Source organism: Micromys minutus (genome assembly GCF_963924665.1).
Source record: "Micromys minutus genome assembly, chromosome: X".
Taxonomy (NCBI): Eukaryota; Metazoa; Chordata; class Mammalia; order Rodentia; family Muridae; genus Micromys; species Micromys minutus.
In genome coordinates, this window is record NC_137970.1 from 98,658,502 (window position 1) to 98,679,893 (window position 21,392).

A 21,392-nucleotide genomic window follows, 5' to 3' on the forward strand; every position below is an offset into this window, starting at 1 on the left:
ATCCCTATTTATTTAAATTTTAAAATTCTACGTTATGCTGACAAAAGAATTCTATATAATTATTATGGTTAATTATGTGTTAATTTTAATGTAGTTAAATCTAGTTAATCAATACATTTTATTTATGTATTTATTTATTTATGCATTTATTTATTTATTTAGCTATCTATCTAGCTAGTTAGTTAGTTTTACACCCATGACGTTATTTTCTGCCTGGTACACCCTCCTACTGTTCGACATCTCATACCTTCTTCCCACCCCTGTTACCATGAGGATATCCCCACCCCACCCACCTTTCCAGACCTTTAAACTTTCTGGGGCCTCCATTCTCCTAAGTGTTAGGTGAACCTTCTCTGACTAAACTCAGACCCAAGAGTCCTGTGTTGTATATGTGTCCGGGGCCTAATGTCCTGGTTGGTGATTTAGTATTTGAGACATCTTAGGGGTCTAGGTTAATTGAAACTGCTGGTCTATTTTCAGGCTATTACCCACTCTCCAGCCAAAAAAAGTACAGAATACCCAAGATAGAGTCCACAGAAATCAAAAGAGTTGACAAGCTTAAGGACCCAAGTGAAGATGCCTCCATCCCACATGAAAGGAAGTAGAAAGCAAAAAAAAAAAAAAAAAAAAAAAAAAAAAAAAAAAAAAAATATGGGGAGAGATCTGAGAGGAAAATAAGATGGGGGGAGAGGGGGAGTTGAGAGGACCCTCCAGAATATACCAGAGATCTGTGATTTGAGAGACGTCAGGATTCAAAGGGAGGGAACCTAGTTGAAATACCCAACAGAGAGGAGAGGGATCTTGCAGAGCCCACCTCCAATAGAAAAACAGGTCATCAAGTAAGGGATGAGGTTCCTATCCTACAGTTGAAACTGACCAATAATAATTAATTATTCTGGTCTGAAAAAACTGCAGGGATGGAAACGAAGAAGAGCCTGAACAAAAAGGATGTCCAAGGAAATGCCTACTGTGGAATCCAGCTCAAGGGGAAGCCGAAGGTCTGTTACCATCAGTGAGGCTATGGAGCTCTCAGAAAAAAATGGACCTATCACAACTACCCTTGAAAGACCCAATAAGCCACTGAAAGAGTCAGATGCAGATATTGGCACCCAACCAATGAACAGAAGCTGCTGACCCCTGCAGCTGAATTAATGAAAAAGTGGAGGTAACTGAGGAGGAGAGCGACCCTTCAAGCAGACCAAAAACATTTCTTCAAAAAAATTTGAAAGATACAGTAGAGCTTTTTATTTTTACAATCCTCTCAAGAAGCTACAAAAATATTGTATTCTTTAAAGTATTCCTTTGTCACAAAATATCTTCCTTAATTTCCTGTTATTCTGGGATATTTTAACTCCTTCACTAAATTATATTGTTTGCAATAAAGTATTTATTAAGTTTTGAAAAAATTATACATTTATTTTCATTGCATATCCAAAATCCTCATAATTGCCATTTTGTTCAAATTCTCAAATTTTCTGTTTTCCTTTGTTTGTAACTAGCTAAGTTCAATTTGTCTTATGTTGCGACTACACTGTGAGCCATGCAGTGGACCATGCTCTATTTACTATGGGCCACACACTGGAATAAAATTGATTCTCTGAGCCCAAGATACCATCAATATCAGTAGCCTATCATTTACAGCTAGGATGTACAAATATCTCTCCCACCATGCCAGAATTTTGAATGACTTGGACTTATATAGGCCTTGTATAGGGCAAGACATTTTGTGCTTGTTCACATTGTTTTCATATTCTAAAGACAGTATTTTGCTCTATCATATTAGATATTTGACTCTTATAATCTTTCTTCTCCAATATTCCTTGGCATTTCTTCACTAATAAAGGTAGGCGTGGATGTAACGTAGAAGTGTCTTTTTTAGAACTAACATCCCACAGGCACTCATTCTTTGCACCTTGAGCATTGGTGAGTTTTGGTGTTATTCATAGTCTATTGTACAAATAATCTTCTTTTATCAGGACAGTGGGATTGATGCATGTGTGTGTGTGTGTGTGTGTGTGTGTGTGTGTGTGTGTGTAATTTGACAGTGACTGTGTTATACAGTGATAACATTAGGGTCACCCTAAGGGCCAATAATAATGCCAGTCATAGAGTATTTGTCAGAACTATAGTTCCTGCCCTAGGTGTCTTCTTGTCTTGGAAATGTACTTAGTAGATTTAAGTGTTGTGATAACAAAAGGTAATTGCTCATTAATTTGCTAGAATGTAGAGAGACAATTTCACTCTGTATAGCAATACATAATGTTAGATACATTTGCCTTTCTGCATCAACTCTCATCAGAGTCTTCATATGATATGAAAAATTTATTAGTGATATGATCTGTTTAATTCATCACAAAAAACAAAAGGCTGAGACATAATCTCTAACTAAATCAAATCAATAAATGACTACAAATTTCTCAGATGATTATTAGTGTCAACAATATCTGAAAACATTCATGATTGCTTAAGCATTTGCTCTGTGTCTAAAAATCAAATTCACAACATCACATACTGGGCATTTTCTAGTATTATTGAATGTATAGCTGCATTTTTTGTATTTGTATTAAAAAAAAAGGATATTTTTACCAGAATAAAATACAAGAAAAATAAAACTAGATACAAGTAAAAGTAGTTACTATTCCTTTTTCAGATTGTTTCTTCATTCTTGTTCCATTACATTTGAAGAAAATGCCATATGCTGTAAAGTTTAATGGGATGGCAAAATGACTTGAATACAAATTGTTCTGCCTTACTTAGAAAATAGATCATTTGTTGATGGAGCATTACTGAAATATCTTTGGAAAGTGTTTTTCTATATTTACTGGAAATGCTAATTTAAATTGGACCACAACTCTCACCAGGGTACTGATATGATTTTCAGCCAGAACAGTTATCAAAGTATATTGTTTCAGGCTATTTATTCAGGAAGATAAAATAAAGGACAATTCTCCAATGGGAATGGAAAAAGTTTCATAATGACGTCATAAAACATTAACTTAACAGTTGGAAGTAGCACTTATGAGCCACTACAGCTTCTATTCTCTTAGGTTTAATTTTTTCAATTACTAGAAATCCAATAATTTTATTCACTCAGAAATTAAATTTGTCCTTAAAAAAACTAGCAAATTTTGACTAGCATAAACAAATATTTACAAACATTACAATTTATGAAATGCATCAAATATCTTATATCTTATATATTTTAAGTTAATGTACCATTATATTTTTCAATTAAACATTCCTTTATAGTGCTCAAAACTCATCAAAAAGCTTGGGGTGAGACCAGGGAAGTGGCAAAATGCCATATGAAGCTCAGAAACAGTTCTTTGGAAAGTCTCTCTCTGGAGTCAAGTCTAATGGAGATGAGCAATGTTATTTAATAAATGTATAATACATTTGTGTCTCTTGCAAAGATTTGCAAGGAGGAACAAATCAAACCAATGCTCAGTGATCTTCTCTGATTGTGAAGTCATATTGATATTCCTTCATCCTGGATACTTTCATGTGTTTGCTACATCAAAACATCCTTTCATCTGTACCTGCTATAGTAAAACATTCTTTTCCATGAATGCCCTAGCAAAATATCTTTCACTTGTAGGCTCTAGCAAAACATCATTTGATATAACTGACTTTCCAAAGACACTAGAAGTTTGGACTTATTTTCTTTATTTTATCTTAATGAGATAATATCCCACTTCAAAGACTGCTATTATTTAAATTACATATAGCTACCCAAGATGATAGCATATGGTCCCTTTTACTCAGAAATTCAATTCTAGGGTTTAATGTTCAAACAACATTATCAGTAAGTGTGTGTAGCAAGATTTCAAGTTTGTTATCACTGTATGGCATAGGTGATATTCTTATATTTCTGTATGAGTATTATGTCTAATACTGCTTATATATATATATATATATATATATATATATATATATATAATTTTACAGATTCAGATTAACTATTAAAGAAATTTACATGACACCATCCATATTTTCAATGTCTCAATCAATGATTTATTTTATTCAACAAATGATGATGAAATTCAGCAATTTTTAAATTCCTTGATATTACAGAATGAAAACAAACAACTACATACATAGTGTCTCCTATTAAGCCTTCAAATATATCATTTAAATATACCTTAGAATGATGAACAGAAATTAACTTAGTTTATTGTACATATTCTCATGGTCCAAACATGATAGGTATTTTCAGAAATTTTTAAAACTTGGTATGTATTTTCTAAATACATTTTATATTATCTTCAAATTTTCTGAAGATACAAAATCATTTTAATGTTGACAAGTATTAATTATTTTTAAGCAGAAGATATTTTCAAGAATCTAGCTGAACATTGTCTGATAATATCATATCTATAGTTAATTAAGATCTGCCACCAGGAAGAGCAGAGACTCAGAGACACAGGACTGGTGAGAACGGGGTAAGAACAGGTTCTGACTAGCCAGGAGGCAGAGAGATAACAGTGGAGCAAGCAGAAAGTACGCACCTGCCCAGCTTGAACCAAGGACCCAGGACCTGGAATTGGTTCCTCTGTTCCCAGACGACAGCTTTTGGGATGCACAACAGGCACTCGGTCCATCCACCACTAGGAATAGCAGAGATCCAGGGACACAGGCCAGGTAAAAGGGAAAGGCAAGAACCAATCACTGAAAACAAGATGGCAAGAGAAAAGCAAAGGAACATACCCTAGGGAAACAAAGACAACCTGGCAACACTAGAACCCAGCTCTTCCATCACAACAAAGAGCAGAATGCCAAACACTCCAGAAAAAGAAGACTCAGACCCGAAATCCTACCTCAAGATGATGACAGAGATCCTTAAACAAGACCAGGAGAAAAACATAAAGAATTAGAAGCTTTTCAAAAAGAAACAAGAAAAACACTCAAAGAACTCAAAGAACTAGAAGAAAACAGAACCAAAGAGATGATGGAATGGAAGAAGGAATTTAAAATGGAAATGGACACAATAAAGAAAACACTAAAAGAGAAAACCCTAGAGGTAGAAATCCTAAAAAAGAAATCAGGAGTCACAGATGTAAGCATTTCCAACAGACTACAAGAAATGGAAGAGAGAATCTCTGGAGCCAAAGACAACATTGAAAACATAGACAAAACAGTCAGAGAAGATGCAAGAACTAAAAATCTCCTGACCCAAAATGTCTAGGAGATCCAGGACACAATGAGAAGACCAAACCTAAGGATAATAAGCATAGAAGAAGGCAAGGAATATCAACTAGGAGGTACAGTAAATGTGTTCAACAAAATGCTGGAAGAAAACTTCCCTACCCTTTAGAATGAGATGACGGTGAGCATAAAAGTAGCCTACAGAACTCCAAATAGGTTGGACAAAAAAATAAATTATTCCTGACACATAATAGTCAAAAAACCAAGTGCCCAAAGAAAAGAAAGAATACTAAAATCAGTAAGGGAAAAATGTCAGGTAACGTATAAAGGCAGACCAATCAGAATCACACCCGATTTCAAAACAGAGACTATGAAAGCTTTAAGAGCCAGGAAAGACATCATGTAGACCGTAAGAGTGCACAAGTGCCAGCCCAAGCTGCTATAACCAGCAAAACTATCAATCACCACAAATGGAGAGATGAAGATATTCCATGACAAAACTAAATTTATAAAATATCTGACCACAAACCCATCGCTACAACGAATTATAGGTGGAAAACCCAATACAAAGAGGGGAACCACCTCATAGTAAAAACATGAAAACTTCTAAGCAAGAAAACCAAAAGAAGAAAGACACACAGGCATAATTCAACCTACAAAAACAATAATAGCAGTAACAGCAACCACTATTCCTTGATATCTATTAACCTAAATGGACTCAACTGGCCAATAAAAGGGTATAGGTTATCAGACTAGATACATGAACAAAACCCAGCATTTTGCTGCATACAGGAAACTCATCTCAGACAGAAAGACAGAAGCTATCTCAGAGTAAAAAGTTGGGAAAAAAAACTTCCAAGCAAATGGCCCCAAGAAGCAAGCTGGAGTGGCCAATCTAATAAAAAATAAAGTAGATTTTCAACCAAAAGTTATCAAAAAAGATAAGGAAGGATACTTTTTACTCATTACAGGGGAAATCTGTCAGGAGGAACTCTCATTCCTTAACATATATGCTCCAAATACAAGAGCAGCCATATTCATAAAGGAAACCCTACTAAAGGTCAAAAATACATTTTACCCCACACAATAATAGTGGGAGACTTTAATACCCCACTCTCACCAATGGACAGATCATGGAAAAAGAAACTGAATAAGGATGCAGTAAAACTAGTAGAGGTTATGAACCAATTGGAGTTAATAGATAACTACAGAACATATCATCCTAAAACCAAAGAACACACCTTCCTCTCAGCACCTCAGTGCACCTTCTACAAAATTGACCATATAATAGGACACAAAATATTCCTCAATATATAAAAGAATATTGAACAAAAAAAAGCAGATACACCCAAGAGAAGTAGAAGGCAAGAAATAATCAAACTTAGGGCAGAAATAGACTAAATAGAAACAAAAAAACATTCAAAGAATCAACAAAACCAAGAGCTGGTTCTTTGAGAAAATCAACAAGATTGATAAACCCTTAGCCAGACTAACTAGATGGCAAAGAGAGGGTGTACAAATTAACTAAATCAGAAAGGAAAGTGGAGACATTACAACTGAAATTGAGGAAATTCAATAAATCATCAGATCCTACTACAAAAGCCTATACTAAACAAAGCTGGAAAATCTGGAGGAAATGGGTAAATTCCTAGAGAGTTACCAGGTACTAACTTTAAACCAGGACCAGGTAAACCATCTAAGTAATTCTATAACACCTAAAGAAATAGAAGAAGTCATCAAAATCCTCCCAACCTAAAAAAGCCAAGGTCCAGATGGGTTCAGTTCAGAATTCTATTAGATACTTATTGACAACATAATACTAATACTGTCCAAACTATTCCACAAAAGGGAGTCAGCAGAAATAATACCTAACTTATTTTTCAAGGCCACAATTACCCCATTCCTCAACCACACTAAGAACCTACAAGGAAAGAGAACTTCAGACCAATCTCACTTATGAAAATTATTGCCAAAATACTCAACAAGATCTTTGCAAACCAAATCCAAGAACATATCAAAACGATCATTCACCATGATCAGGTAGGCTTCATCTCTGGGTTGCAGGGATGGTTTAATATATGGAAATCCATCAACATAATTCACCATATAAACAAACTCAAAGAAAAAAACCACATAGTCATCTCACTATGTGCTGAGAAAGCAATTGGCAAAATTCAACACCCCTCTGTGTTAAAAGTCTTGGAAAGAACATGTATTCAAGGCCCATACCTAAACATAATAAAAGCAATATACAGCAAACTTATAGCCAACATCAACCATAACTGTGGGAAACTTAAACAATCACAATAAAATTAGGGACTAGACAAGGCTGCCCAATCTCCCTCTACCTATTCAACATATTACTGTAAGGAAAGGAAGAAGTAAAAACATCACTGTTTTCAGATGGCATGATACTGCATGTAAGTGACTCCAAACATTCCACCAGATAACTCCTACAGCGGATAAACAAGTTCAGCAAAGTGGCTGGATATAAAATTAACTCAAACAATTCCTTAGCCTTTCTCTACTCAAAGGAAAAATGTGAGATAGAAATTAGGAAAAAGATACACTTCACAATAGTCAAAAACAATATAAAATACCTTGGTGTGACTCGAACTAAGCAAGTGAAGGAACTGTCTGACAAGAACTTCAAATCTCTGAAGAACGAAGTTGAGGAAGATCTCAGAAAATGGTTATATCTCCCATGCTCATGGATCGGAAGGATCAAAAGAAAAAAGAAAAATCATTATGCTTAATCTTTATACATCAAGAAAACTTTTACTATTTCCAGGTTACATCTTGTATTACATGTACTTTATAGCTCATTGTAACTAGTAAGATTTTAATGCATACTATCAAATCTTTAAAAAAATCAAGTACTGTATACACAAATGTATTCATATACTCTTATGCAAAAAATGCTTTTAAAATCTGTACATCTATCTTGTTTTTAAAAATAAAGTTGTTCAATTAATAAAATAAATACCTTTGAAAATTGTGATGGTATTACACAAATAAAACATATTTTAAGAGATATGATAGAAAAATATGTGACTTTTAATAACAAAGTATTGTGTATACCTTAAGATTAAAGATGAATAGGCATAGTGAGATATGGGTGGAAAGTGGGTGGGTGGGGGAACACTCTTATAAAGGCAAGGGAAATGTGGTGTTGGGGTATTCCAGAGGAGAAACCATTTAAGGGGATCACATTTTAAATGTAAGTAAATATAGAGATGAGGTATAGCATTGGTTAGCTAAAACAAATGAAATACCCATGAGGAGTTTCCATTTCTCTCTCTCTCTCTCTCTCTCTCTCTCTCTCTCTCTCTCTCTCTCTCTCTCTCTCTCTCTCTCTCTCTCTCTCTCTCTCTCTGTATATATATACACATTCCCGATTTTGTTCCCCTCCTGGTCCACATCCCTTAATTTTGCCCTACCCTCTTCCCTGTCTCTCAAATGATGTCCCTTAATTACAACACTGAGGTGGGAAAAGAAGCTCACCATAGGTATTAGTATTCCCTAGGCAGGGGAACCTAGATTTTATGAATTAAACAAACTAGCTCACCTTGGATAAACCCCTAGGACTTCCAGTGTTCCTACATGTAATGTATTTCCCAGGACCAAAAGCATTCTAAGAAGAGTTTTATTACACTTGAAATCCTGGGTGCTTAGTCCAGGATTTCCTGAAATTAGCATGTTGCTGTTATCACCCATAAGTATTCCTTATTATTTAACTGAGATTATTTTTGATAAATTGATCAATTATAGACACCCTTGCTATTGGAAACATGAAAATTGAAATGATTAATTTATAAACATTCCTACTAGAATAATTATATTATATATGACTACACTGTGTTTTAAATTCATATTCAAACTTAATTTTATATTTACCATCAAAAATAAATAATAAATAGAGAAGATACTCTAAGTTAAATGGTAGAACATGAGCCTTTTTAATACGATCATGCTTATTGTGAAATGCTGGTAATGAAATAGATGGATGGGCAGAAACATTTAGAAACAAACAGTAAATTAAGTGAATTCTTTTAGAGATATTTGAAATAGTTTCCTCTCTTATTCAAAACACAAAGAATTTTCCATTCTGCTAGGCTATTATTTTGAAGTCAAAACAACAATATCTCTGCAAATAATAGAAAAAATACTGACAAATTGCTGTAACAATATCTGTTTGATTGTAAAATAATGTTTGTTTTTCTCACACTTTAAATAGTTTAGATAGCATATAAACTTAGGAGATATACTTGTTATTTTCATACATGTCAATATATCAAAAATTCATTCATTCACCTCTGGGACTGTTTCTCTTAATTACCCCTTGCCCAATATGGATGTTTCTTTTTCATCCTTCAGAGAGTCCTGACATCTGCTGTCATATACATTGTATCTTTCATAATGTTCCATTTTAAGACATTTGTCTCTTTGAGAATTTTGTTAGCATACAGTTCATTACTCTGAGTTATATTGTCTTTCTCTTTTATTTTCTTAACATTCTTAAATTCAATTTATTTTACACTACAGATATTATCCCTCTCTGGGTTCACCCTCTGTTCCACATCTCATACCTCCTGGCCTCCTCACTGTCTCCATGAGATTGCCCTACCCCCTTCCACATCTTCCTACTATACCTCTCCATTCCCTGGGACCTCCAATCTCTTAAAGGTTAAGTGCATTTTCTCTTACTGAACCCAGACCCAGCAGTCTTCTGCTGTATATATGTTGGGGGACACATATCAGCTGATGATGACCCAGGGTCTGAGAGATCTCAGGTTCCCAGGTTAATTGTGACTGCTGGTCATCGTACAGGGATGCCCTCCTCCTCAGTTTCTTCTACCATTTCCTTAATTCAATCATAGGGAAACACCACAGCTTTTGTCCATTGGTTGGGTGTAAATATCTGCATCTGACTCTTTCAGCTGTTTCTTGGGTATATATAGTAAGCTTTAATATTACTCTGAGCTTTGAGGAGAGTAAAAGTACAGCAATTATAATTTATGATTATAAAGCAAATATAGGCTAGAATTAATATAGGAACTGTAGTCGCTATTTCTGGTTGTCAATTTGACTATATCTGTTTATCTAATAAAGGACATCTGAGTTCTATCCAGCTTCTGGCTATTATAAATAGAGCTGCTATGAACATTGTGGTGCATCTGCCCTTATTGTATGTTGGAGCATCTTTGACTTTATGAAATTCCTAAGGAAATGGATGTATCTAGAGAATATCATCCTTAGAGTGACAACCCAGTCACAAAAGAACAAACATAATATGCAGTCACTGATAATTGGATACTAACCCCAGAAAGCTCTGAACACCCCCAGAAACAACTCACAGGCCATATGAAGCTCAAGAAAAACAAAGGCCCAAAAATGAAAGCCTCAGTCCTTCTTAGGAAAAAAATGAATGTATAGCACCCTCTCAGAGTGTGGTACACCTGGACCTTAAATCATTAATAATCCAAGAACTAAGAATATAGGCTTGTGGCAATTTTTGGTATTCAAAGATCATTATGGTTAATCTATACCCAACAAGAAATCTGTTTCCATGTTACATTCTGTCCTACATGTACTTTATGCTTATGGTAACTAGTGGGATTTCAATGCATTTTATCAAACCTCTAAAAGAATTAAGTACCAACAAAAATATTCATATAGTGGTATTCCAAAATGCCTTTAAAATCTATATATGTGTCCTTTTAAAAAATAAAGTTAAAAGAGAGGAAAAAAAATGACTATATCTGGAATGAACCACAATCCAGAATTTGGAGGCCCACCTTTGATTCTTGTCTTGATGTATAAAGGCTAAGAATCTTAGAAAACTAAGGCAAGGAGATCACTGAGCTCAAGGTCAACTGGGACAAGCAAATCCCAGATACAGGTGTGGTGATAACACTTTTAATCTGGGACACACCTTCTGTTGGTGACCTACATAAGGACATTGGAACAAGGAAGGCTCTCTGTCTCTGTCTGCTTGCCTTGTGGGACTTTGTCTGATTGCCTTGTGGGACTGAACATCTGATAGCTCCTTGGACTTCAAAACTGTCAGCCATTGTTAAGGAACTGAACTACAAACTATAAGTCATCAACAAATGCCTTGCTATATAGACACTATTCATAAGTTCTGTGACTCTAGAGAGCCCTGACTAAGATAGAAGGCTTTAGTCTTTTCCAAACATGTGGTCATGAAAGAATATTATATGTTCTTGAAATTAATGGGAAAATATAGTAAAAATTGTGTTAGAATGTTATGTATAAAAGTTTAGTAATACTTTTAAGTTCTTAAATTTAAAAATACATCTAATATGTTCATTGCTGACTTTCTGTAATTTAGCAAACTATATATGTTCAATATTCTATGTTAATTTTTTAAACTTTGTGAAATGTGTATTTATAAAACTTAAAAAATAAATTACATGTGTATAAGTATAATCAGTTGTTAGTAAATAGATCGTACTTAAGAAGGAGGAGACTAGTTATGGTAGTCAGTAAGTAGATTATACTTAAGAAGAAGGAGACTAGTTATGGTATAGTGATCTATTTGTGTCTGCAACATCCATCTGTAATTTCTATTCTACAGTGTGATAAAATTTGGAAGTGGCAAATTTATTTATTTTTTTATTTTATATTATTTTAATTGTTTTGTTGGATATTCTCTGCATTTACGTTTTAGATATTATCCTTTCCCCCAATCACATCTCTTATTCCCCCTCTCTTTGTCTCCATGCAGGTGCTCCTTCACCCAACCACACTCTCCCAACTCAGTGCCTTGGTGTTCCCCTACACTGGGAAAAACAAGCCTTTGCTGGACTAAAGGCCTCCCCTCTCACTGATGACAGGATGCTATCATCTGCTGCATATGCACCTAGATCTTTAGTTGCTCAATGTGAAATCATTGGTTGGTGTTTTAATCCCTGGAGGCTGTGGTAGATTTGGTCAGTTGATAATTTTGTTCTTTCTATGGAGTTGCAGACCTTTTCAGCTCTTCACTCCTTTCTCTAGCTCCTTCATTGGGGTTCCTGTGTTCAGTCTGATGGTTAGCTGTAAGCATCCTCCTCTGTATTAGTATGGCTCTGGCAGAGGCTCTGAGGAGGCATCCATATCAGATTTTTGCCAGGAAGCACTAGTTGGCATCAGCAACAGTGCCTGGGTTTAGGGGTTTCTTATGGGATGGATCCCCTGGTGAGGCAGTCTCTGGATTATCTTTTCTCCAATACCTGCTCCTCTATCTGTCCAATTATTTCCTTCCATGAGTGTTTTGTTCTCCCTTCTAAGAAGGAATGAGGAAACCGACTTCTGGCCTTCCTTCTTTTTGAGCTTCATAATTACTGTGAATTGTTTCTTAGGTATTCAGAGCCTTTTGGGCTAGTATCCACTTATCAGTGTGTATATACCATCAGCGTTCCTTTGTAATTGGGTTACCTCACTCAAAATGATAGCTTCTGGTTTTGTACATTTGCCTAGTAATTTCATGAAGTCATTGTTTTTAATAACTTAGTAGTACTCCACTCTATAAATGTACCACAATTTCTGTATTCATTTCTCTGTTGATGGACATATGAGGTTTTTCCAGCTTCTGGTTGGATAAATAAAGCTGCTATGAACATGGTGGAACATGTGTCCCATTTAAAAGTTAGAGCTTCATTTGGGTGTATACCAAGATTAGCATAGCTAGGTCCCTAGTTAGTACTATTTCCAACTTTGTGAGGAACCGCCAGACTGATTTTCAGTTTGGTGGTACCTAAGCTTACAGTGTATAAATTTATACTGTAACAACAGTGAAGAATTGTTCTTCTTTCTCTACATACTGGTCAGCATCTGCTTTCACCTGAGTTGTTTTATCTTAGCCATTCTAATTTGTGTGAGGTAGAATCTCAGGGTTGTTTTGATTTTCATTTCTCTGATGATTAAGGATGTTGAGCATTTCTTTAGGTGCTTCTGAGACATTCCATATTCCTCAATTGAGAATTCTTTGTTTAGCTCTGTACCTCATTTTTAATAGAATTATTTGATTCTCTAGAGTTTAACTTCTTGAGTTCTTTGTATATATTGGATACTATCCCTCTATCAGATGTAGGATTCATATAGATCTTTTCTCAATCTGTTGGTTGCGGTTTTGTCATTTTAACAATGTCAGTTCTTTGGCTTCAAAGAATTACTTGAGTAGTTTTTTTCTCTCTGTTTCTATTTTATGTAATAGTCTGAAGAGTATTGGTATTAGGTCTTTTATGAAGATCTGATATAATTCTCCACTAAATCCATCTGCTCCTGGTCTTTTTTTTTTTTTTTTTTTTTTTTTTTTTTTTGGTTGGGAGGCTTTTGATGACATTTTAATTTCCTTAGGGGTTATGGATTTATTTAGATTGTTTCTCTGATTCTGATTTAAATTTAGTACCTGATAACTGTTGAAAGTTGTCAGTTTCCTCTAGATTTTTCAGACTTGTAGAGTATATGCTTTTGTAGAAGGATCTGATGACTTCTTGAATTTCTTCAGTTCTGTTATTTAGTCTTTCCTTTTATTTTTGATGTTGATCATTTGGATAATCTCTCTGTGCCCTCCAGTTAATTAAGCTAAGGATTTATTTATCTTGTTAATTTTCTCAAATAACCAACTTCTGGTTTTGTTTATTCTTTGTATAGTTTTTTTTGTTTATATTTGCTTGATTTTATCTCTGATTTTGATTATTTCCTATCATCTACTCCTTTTGCATGTATCTGCCTCTTTTTGTTCTAGAGCTTGCAGTTGTGCTGTCAAGCTGTTAATGTATGCTTTCTCCAGTTTCTTCTTGGAGGATCTCAGGGCAATGAGTTTTTCTATTTGCACTGCTTTCATTGTATCCCAATGATAATTTTATATATGTTGTGCCTTCATTTTTGTTAAATTATAAACAGTATTTGATTTCTTTCTTTATTTCTTCCCTTACTAAGTTACTGTTATATAGAGCATTGTTTACCTTCCACTTATATGTGAACTTTTATTGCTTTTGTTTTTATTGAAGACCAGCTTTAGTCCATGGGGATCTGAGAGGATACATGGGGTTATTTTGATGTTCTTATATTTGTTGAGACCTGTTTTGTGACCAACTATATTGTCAGTTTTGAACAAGGTTCTTTTATGTTGTGAGATAAAGATATATTATTTTGTTTTAGGATGAAATATTCTATAGATGTCTGTTAAATCCATCTGGTTCATAACTTCTGTTAGTTTCTCTGTGTCTCTCTTTCAGTTCCTACTTCCATGTTCTTTCCATTGATGAGACTGGACTTTTGAAGTCTCCCATTATTATTATGGTTTGTGGTACAATATATGATTTGATCTTAATTAGAGTTTTCTTTATGAATGTGGTAACCCTTGCATTTGGAGAATAGATTGAGAATGTGTCTTGATAGATTTTTTCTTTGATAAGTAAAAAGTGTCCTTCCTTATCTTTTTGATAACTATTGGTTGAAAATTTATTTTATTTGATATTAGAATCACTACTCCAGCTTGTTTCTTAGGATCATTTGCTTCGATATTTTTTTTTTTTCCCAGCCTTTAATTCTGAGGTAGTATCTCTCTCTCTTTGTTGCTGAGATGATTTGCCACAGGATTTTTATCAGTCACAAATTGATAAAGGAGGGTTATTGGACATATATTTTGCAGGTGACCCTGATTGTCAAAAAGAGAAATTAGCAAGATAAGTGTTTTTTTCAAATATCGGTGGCACTGACCACTAATGAAAAGCAAGCCAATTTTTTTTTTCAAATGAAATTGCTATATACAATTTAACTATCAGCAACAAAGTAGGAATTTTACTACATATCTAACATAAATTACAAAATGAGATAAGGTAGTTTGGAGACAATTATTGAAGAAATATCAGAAATCTTACATCTTCAGATGCAAAATTATTAATAATTAGTTAAATTTATATGACATAGTTTTGTGATTTAACTGAAACAATTAATAAAATGATCATATGGAAATTTCAGTACTTGATAGATATTTTGTTTCTAATGTCATAATATGTATGTGTGTATGGTGGGGTAGAGAGATAGAGGAAACAGCTATGATAGTTCTGTCCATGTAACTTCTCCATATTACTTCCTCTACTATTCCCTTTATTGCCCCTACCAAAAATGCTCTTTCTTTATTTGATCTGACCACCATAATCACAGATCCAAAGTACACTACTAATTTTCTAACCAGTATGGACATTTTCGATGAAATAAATAAAATACATATTTTCCCTTGATCATATACTCACTCTATGTATATTAATATTGATAATGAAAATATGGTATATTAGCACTCTGGAATATTTTCCAAATGTTAATAATGAAGCTATGAATTTTGCAATTTACATGATGAAACATAACATAACTTAAAACACAAATTCTAAAGGAGATGACAAAGACAGAAAGAAAATGCCATCTTTTCTTTCACTTGTAGATGTTACCTTTCAATCATATTATATTTCACAGTATTTATGACTGCATCTACAAGATCTATAAAAGCTCAAGTAGACAAAATCTTAGCATGGAAAAATATTTTTCTTACTTTTCTATTGCTGTGATAATACACCATAGTAGAAAAAAATATTTAGGCCTTACAATTTGAGAGGGTTACAGCTTATCATGGCAGCAACCAGGCAGATAATAGCAGTGGATATTTAACTAGGAACTTATATCTTAAAAAATTATCATGACAGAGAGAACAAGCAGGATGGAACAGGGCTTTAATACCTCAAGATCAACTCCTAATGGTGTATATCCCCCAACAACTCCATATGTCCTACTCTTTCCCAAACAATTCCACTAACTGGGTACTAATTATTCAAATATATGAACTCATAGTCGCCATTATCATTCAAAACATTATAAAGGGGAAATGGTCACAAAAATCTCATCCTTAGCCAAGGTGTTTTAAGCAGTTTATACCTGAAGGTAGAGTTGGTTTATTTAAGAGTATGGTCCGTTGGAAACTCACCACACAACAGTAGAAGGCCCTACATACAAGACCATGTTAATCAGCACAAATTAGATGTAATACTTTGGGAAATAATTTTAAAAAAGGACAGAAAGCTCTAGGCACAATGAAGGATTTATAGATATCAGTGGAGTTTTGGGAAGGGTGAATCTGAACAAACACATTGTATGAAATTCTCAAATACCTAACAATTATAAAAAATGATAAGTAGAACATATCAAAAAGTTGTTATTAAAACATAATGATTTGGATTAATTCATTTTTATTCAACTAATGTGATTCTCCAACTGAACACAATCATGAGATAAAAGAAATTGATAGAAGAAATCATTTTAGAATAGAAAGAATGCATTATGACCAAGATTTTTAATTGTCAGTATGTGAGACCATAGTACTGGAAAGAGGGAATAAACGCAGTATTTTCACCTTATGTAAACTGCATAATAATTTATATTTTGAAAAGCCTTTACTTGCCTCAGTTTTATTCAAAGTGGATGAAATTGATAAGATGGACACATTAAACAATCAAATATACAAAATAACATGTCATGAGTTGACAATAAAGTAGGCTCCTCTGTTTATTACCCAAATTATAGTTGTATTTGAGATAGAAATCATGGATTTGTCTATGAGTAACCTATAGATCCAATTAAAGCATTTATTTTTCATTTAACAAGAATCTATAAACATGAAAAGCTCCTAGTAGATTTTCCCATATATTTGAAATATTGCACATTGCATGTGAAGTCAGTGTTGTTGTACACGATACATATTAATAAATATAAACCATTTATTAAATATCTTCTCCTGCTGTCATTCACACACACACACATACACACACACACACACACGTTCAAATATAACTTCGTAGTTGGTACAGTATATCAAATAAATAATAGACCTTGATAATTGCAGTGGTAATAAAATATATTTTTAAAATGTAGATAAAACATGGCAATAAATACAAAGTCAAGTGACAGCTAACACATTATAATTACAGAATCTACATAATTCAACCTGTTGTACTCAGGGAGTTCTTGCTTCTTTGAGTAATTCACTCTCTCTATTCCAATCCCAAGCATTTTGAAAACTCATTCAAAATTACTGGTTAAGGTTTACCTCCCAAAGTAATGAATTTAAGAAGGTACAGAGAGAAATTGTATTTCAGTCAAATATGAAAGATAATTTTTAATTACTATCTATATTTGTGGTTTAATATTCATGTTTTTGTTTCTTATTAAGACATCTGTTGCAGTCTATATAAATTTATAATTTAGAGATTCATTTATCAGTAAAAATTCATTGTTAAATGACACCTTTGATTTATTGTTTAAACTGGTGATTAATTCCTATCATTACACAGCATTTCAAATTCTTATTTTGCTGCTGTTGCATAATAAAATGATGATATAGACAGGACAGCCCTTTCTGGAGAATGTGTACAATTAAGACTTCATTCTGGTTCCAGTAAAATCAGAGCTGACATTTACATGGCTAACTAAATCAATTTTATTAGAAAACAAAACAAGTTTACCAAGTGAGACATCAGCAAGGCTGTGTTTCATTTATTTTATTATTATGTAAGCAATTGTTTTTGAATTTAAGCAATGACATCCATGTCAATATGAAAAAGAAATAAAATGAAGTAACCAAAAATGGATCTTGCTCCACATTTGAACTTAACAGTATTAGAGGAAATTTCATTTTCTATATAACGAATTCAAAGTATACAGCATATATTAAGAATATAATCCTCAGTTTCTTCTAGTCTATAGCATGACTGTGATTTAGCAGGCAACGAAGAACTGATAGTAAGTCAAGCATTAGAAGACACAACATTGTATATAAGTGCTGCATATGAATCAAACATGGAATCATAATTTAGAAGTACAAAAACCGAAGAACATTTTATGAAATATTCAAATAAAATTACTTGTTTGTAGACTAAAATGCAGACATTAATTACATTAAAGTCGTACACTTTGCGGATAGAAACTCACAAGAAGGATGGCACAACTGAAAGGCCCCTTTGATTTTTGAGATTTTTTAAAATAATTTTATTAATAATTTTGTGAACAGCATCTGTATATATAAGTAGTTGTCTATAGAGGTTTTGCTTACATCGTTTTCATGGCATAGCATGGGTGACTGGTGTGTACATTTTTCATTGGAACATTGGATCCCTTGAAACTATAAATACAGACAGTTGTTAGCTGCTATTTTGGTCTTGGGAAACAAACTGGTATTGTCTGGAAAAGCAGCCAATGTTCATAACCACTGAGCAATTAAAGACCGAAAACATATTTAATATTAGAAAAAATAAAGATAAAATATCCAAAGGGGTAGGTAGGAGAAAAGCAGGTGGTTAGAAGTATACTTTATGAGATGGTGGGTGTTACAGAAGTGAAAATGGCAAAAAGAGAATCTGTATTTCAAAGAGGAAAATTGAGCAAACCCTGGAAACAGAGGATGTAAGTATCTGTGATGGGAAGACTAAACAAGCAGTTTAAGGTCTACTTTCTGACATCCTTAAAGACTTAAAAACATGAATGAAGACTAGGTTTAGCAATAAGTTCTTCTGCACAATAAATCATCTTTAGTGCATTAATCCATCAGAACATTAAATCCTCAGTGTCATAATAGAAAGCCATCTTCATTATGGTCCTGCTACTATGTGATGGAATATGGTTTGTCACATTCTCAATTGGAAACACGAGCAAATTAGATAGCAAACTGGAAAGTGGGCAAGTAACACATCCTCTTCTGTCATATAAACATGATATTCTCCCCAAACAGAAATATTAATTTGGGACCAAGTGCACAAATCCATAAATTTAGGGGAAATATTTACATTCAAATTATACCAAGACAAAGAGGAAAAAAAATAAGCATATTATAACTCCCCAAAACCAAAAATTTACCAACATCTGACTTCAAGGATAATGAATTGAATAAAATGTTAACATACCCTAAGATTGATTTTATAATGATCAATGAATTCAAAGGAGATAAAATAAACTGCTTAATAATGAGCAAGACTTGCCACATAAGAAAAACAACTCAATAAAGTGATAAAGTACTAAACATATCAGATATTGTAATAAAAGGATCAATAAACAACACTATCCAAACAAAACAAAGTTGAAGGCCATAAAAGCTTCATTAACTGATTACATAAAAAGATAGAGAAAATAGCTCGAAGGCAAGTCTGATGAATCTTCAATTTCAATGAGTAACAAAATATGAGGAAAATATACATGCTATAGGAAATCATAAAATTCTGAAGCTTATGCATAAAGGAATAGATTAATGATCAAGTGTATGTGGTAATTGTATCCAAGTTTGATAAAAATATATGGTTTTCTAAGGACAGTATTCATGAAAAACACAAAATACAGAAGTATACTAATGATATATTTGGTTAATTATACATAATAAAATTAAGCTACAGACAAAACCCATTGATCAGAGTTTATGCCAATATTAAGAATAGAATTCTTGGAAATGTAAATGAATGTCACATTTAAAAGATCATAAAAGATGAACAAATTAGCTTTGTTTCATGATACAAGGATATTTTAATATAAGACTGTGTACAAAATATAATATTGGTTCATGACACAAGACATATAGAGTCTAGAAATGATAAGATTATGCCTTACATAATTAAGACTAAATGCAATAAAATAGATATTTAATGTTATAGCAAAGAAGAGGAAATTAGAATTCTCCTGCCCCTCAAAAATGTAATGAGACAAGTGTGTTCACGCTATCTGCCATTAATTTATTTGAATTATATTTTATCCATGGTAAGAAAAAGAAATAAAATTTATGCAACTAGGAAAGTAAGAAGTCAAGTTAGACTTATTGAAACAATAGTATCCTATATTTCAAGCACTAAAGTTCACATCAGAAAAAATCCTGTTAAGTCATATATATATATATATATATATATTCTGCAAATAAACAACATGAATGCACACAAAAGAAAATCATATTCCATGTGTCTAAACCAACATGTTGATAAGAAACTCAGCACTATAATTAAACTCTGTACTCTCTCAAAGTGCCACCAAGAGTAAACTCTATTGAGGATATAAAATACAAATAAAACAAAAGCTTAATAACATTGAACTAATAAATTAAAACACCAGAATGCTGAATTACTCATCCTACTGATGAAAAAGTGAATTTAGTGTTAGGTTTAATATGATTGCTATATAATTGAGAGCAATCTTATTGACATTAAAATATAGAAAAACTGAGAGAGGGGAGCTTCTTTGAGCTGCGGAGGCACTAACAATAGACACCCAGAAAGATGTCCAACCACCAAAGCAGCAGCCAATTATATATATTTGTGGAGAGTGTCACACCGAAAACGAAATAAAATCCAGGGATCCAATCAGGTGCAGAGAATGTGGATATAGAATAATGTGCAAGAAGAGGACTAAGAGATTGGTGGTTTTTGATGCTCGATGAAATGGGGAATTACATCCATATGTTTGCCTCATTGATGTCTCTTTAATGTATAGCATTTAACATAGTTTACCTAATGACGACAACTGTAAATCTATGATTTTATTTTAGAAATGCAATTGTCTTTTAGTACTTTGTATAAAGAAAATTTTGGTTCAACTTATGACTTAATTTATTCTTGTAATTCCTCACACGGTGAAGATTAAAGTGTTTCCCCAAACCAAAAAAAAAAAAAAAAAAAAAAAAAAAAAAAAAAAAAAAAAAAAAAATAGAAAAACTGAAAAAAAAAAAACTTTATCTAAAAGCAGAAAATACTCTTAATAGCCCAAAAAATCCTTAACAAAACAACAAAATAGTCATCACAATAACTGGATTCAAAACAAAATTAAGATAATCATAATAGAAATAATAAAGTATCATTGTAAAAAAAACAGTTTTGAATTAGAATGGAATGGGCTGCAATGTAATGGAATAGATAGAGTACATAGAAATGGACATTATTAGAAATAAACTTGATTAGTAACATAATTGTGAAATTTACAAAGGAAATAGAGAGCCTCTTCAGGGAAATGATAGAAAAACTGTTCAACAACATGTAGAATCATATAGCCAGCTTCCTATATTTCCATAACCTAAAACCTGTGTGGATCTATGACACTTCATGACTTTAACACTGGTAGACAACAACACAGAAATATTACTGCAAAACAGTGGTTTCTTGAGAACCACCAGGTTTCTAGTTTTGAAAAGTTAATGCATTGTTAGCATAAGTATTTAATTT

The 21,392-nt window shown here is 33.1% G+C and overlaps 1 protein-coding gene across 1 annotated transcript; it reads left to right on the forward strand.

Annotated features, from left to right (window-relative positions):
• Nucleotides 1-917: 917 nt before the first annotated feature.
• On the forward strand, nucleotides 918-20,823 carry LOC308415149 (DNA-directed RNA polymerases I, II, and III subunit RPABC4-like; the record flags this gene model as incomplete). The annotated part of the gene is made up of 2 exons (XM_080910198.1): nucleotides 918-998; nucleotides 20,429-20,823. 2 exons carry the CDS (start codon nucleotides 918-920, stop codon nucleotides 20,612-20,614), a joined length of 267 nt encoding a protein of 88 aa, XP_080766324.1. The 3' UTR covers nucleotides 20,615-20,823.
• Between the last annotated feature and the right edge of the window lie 569 nt (nucleotides 20,824-21,392).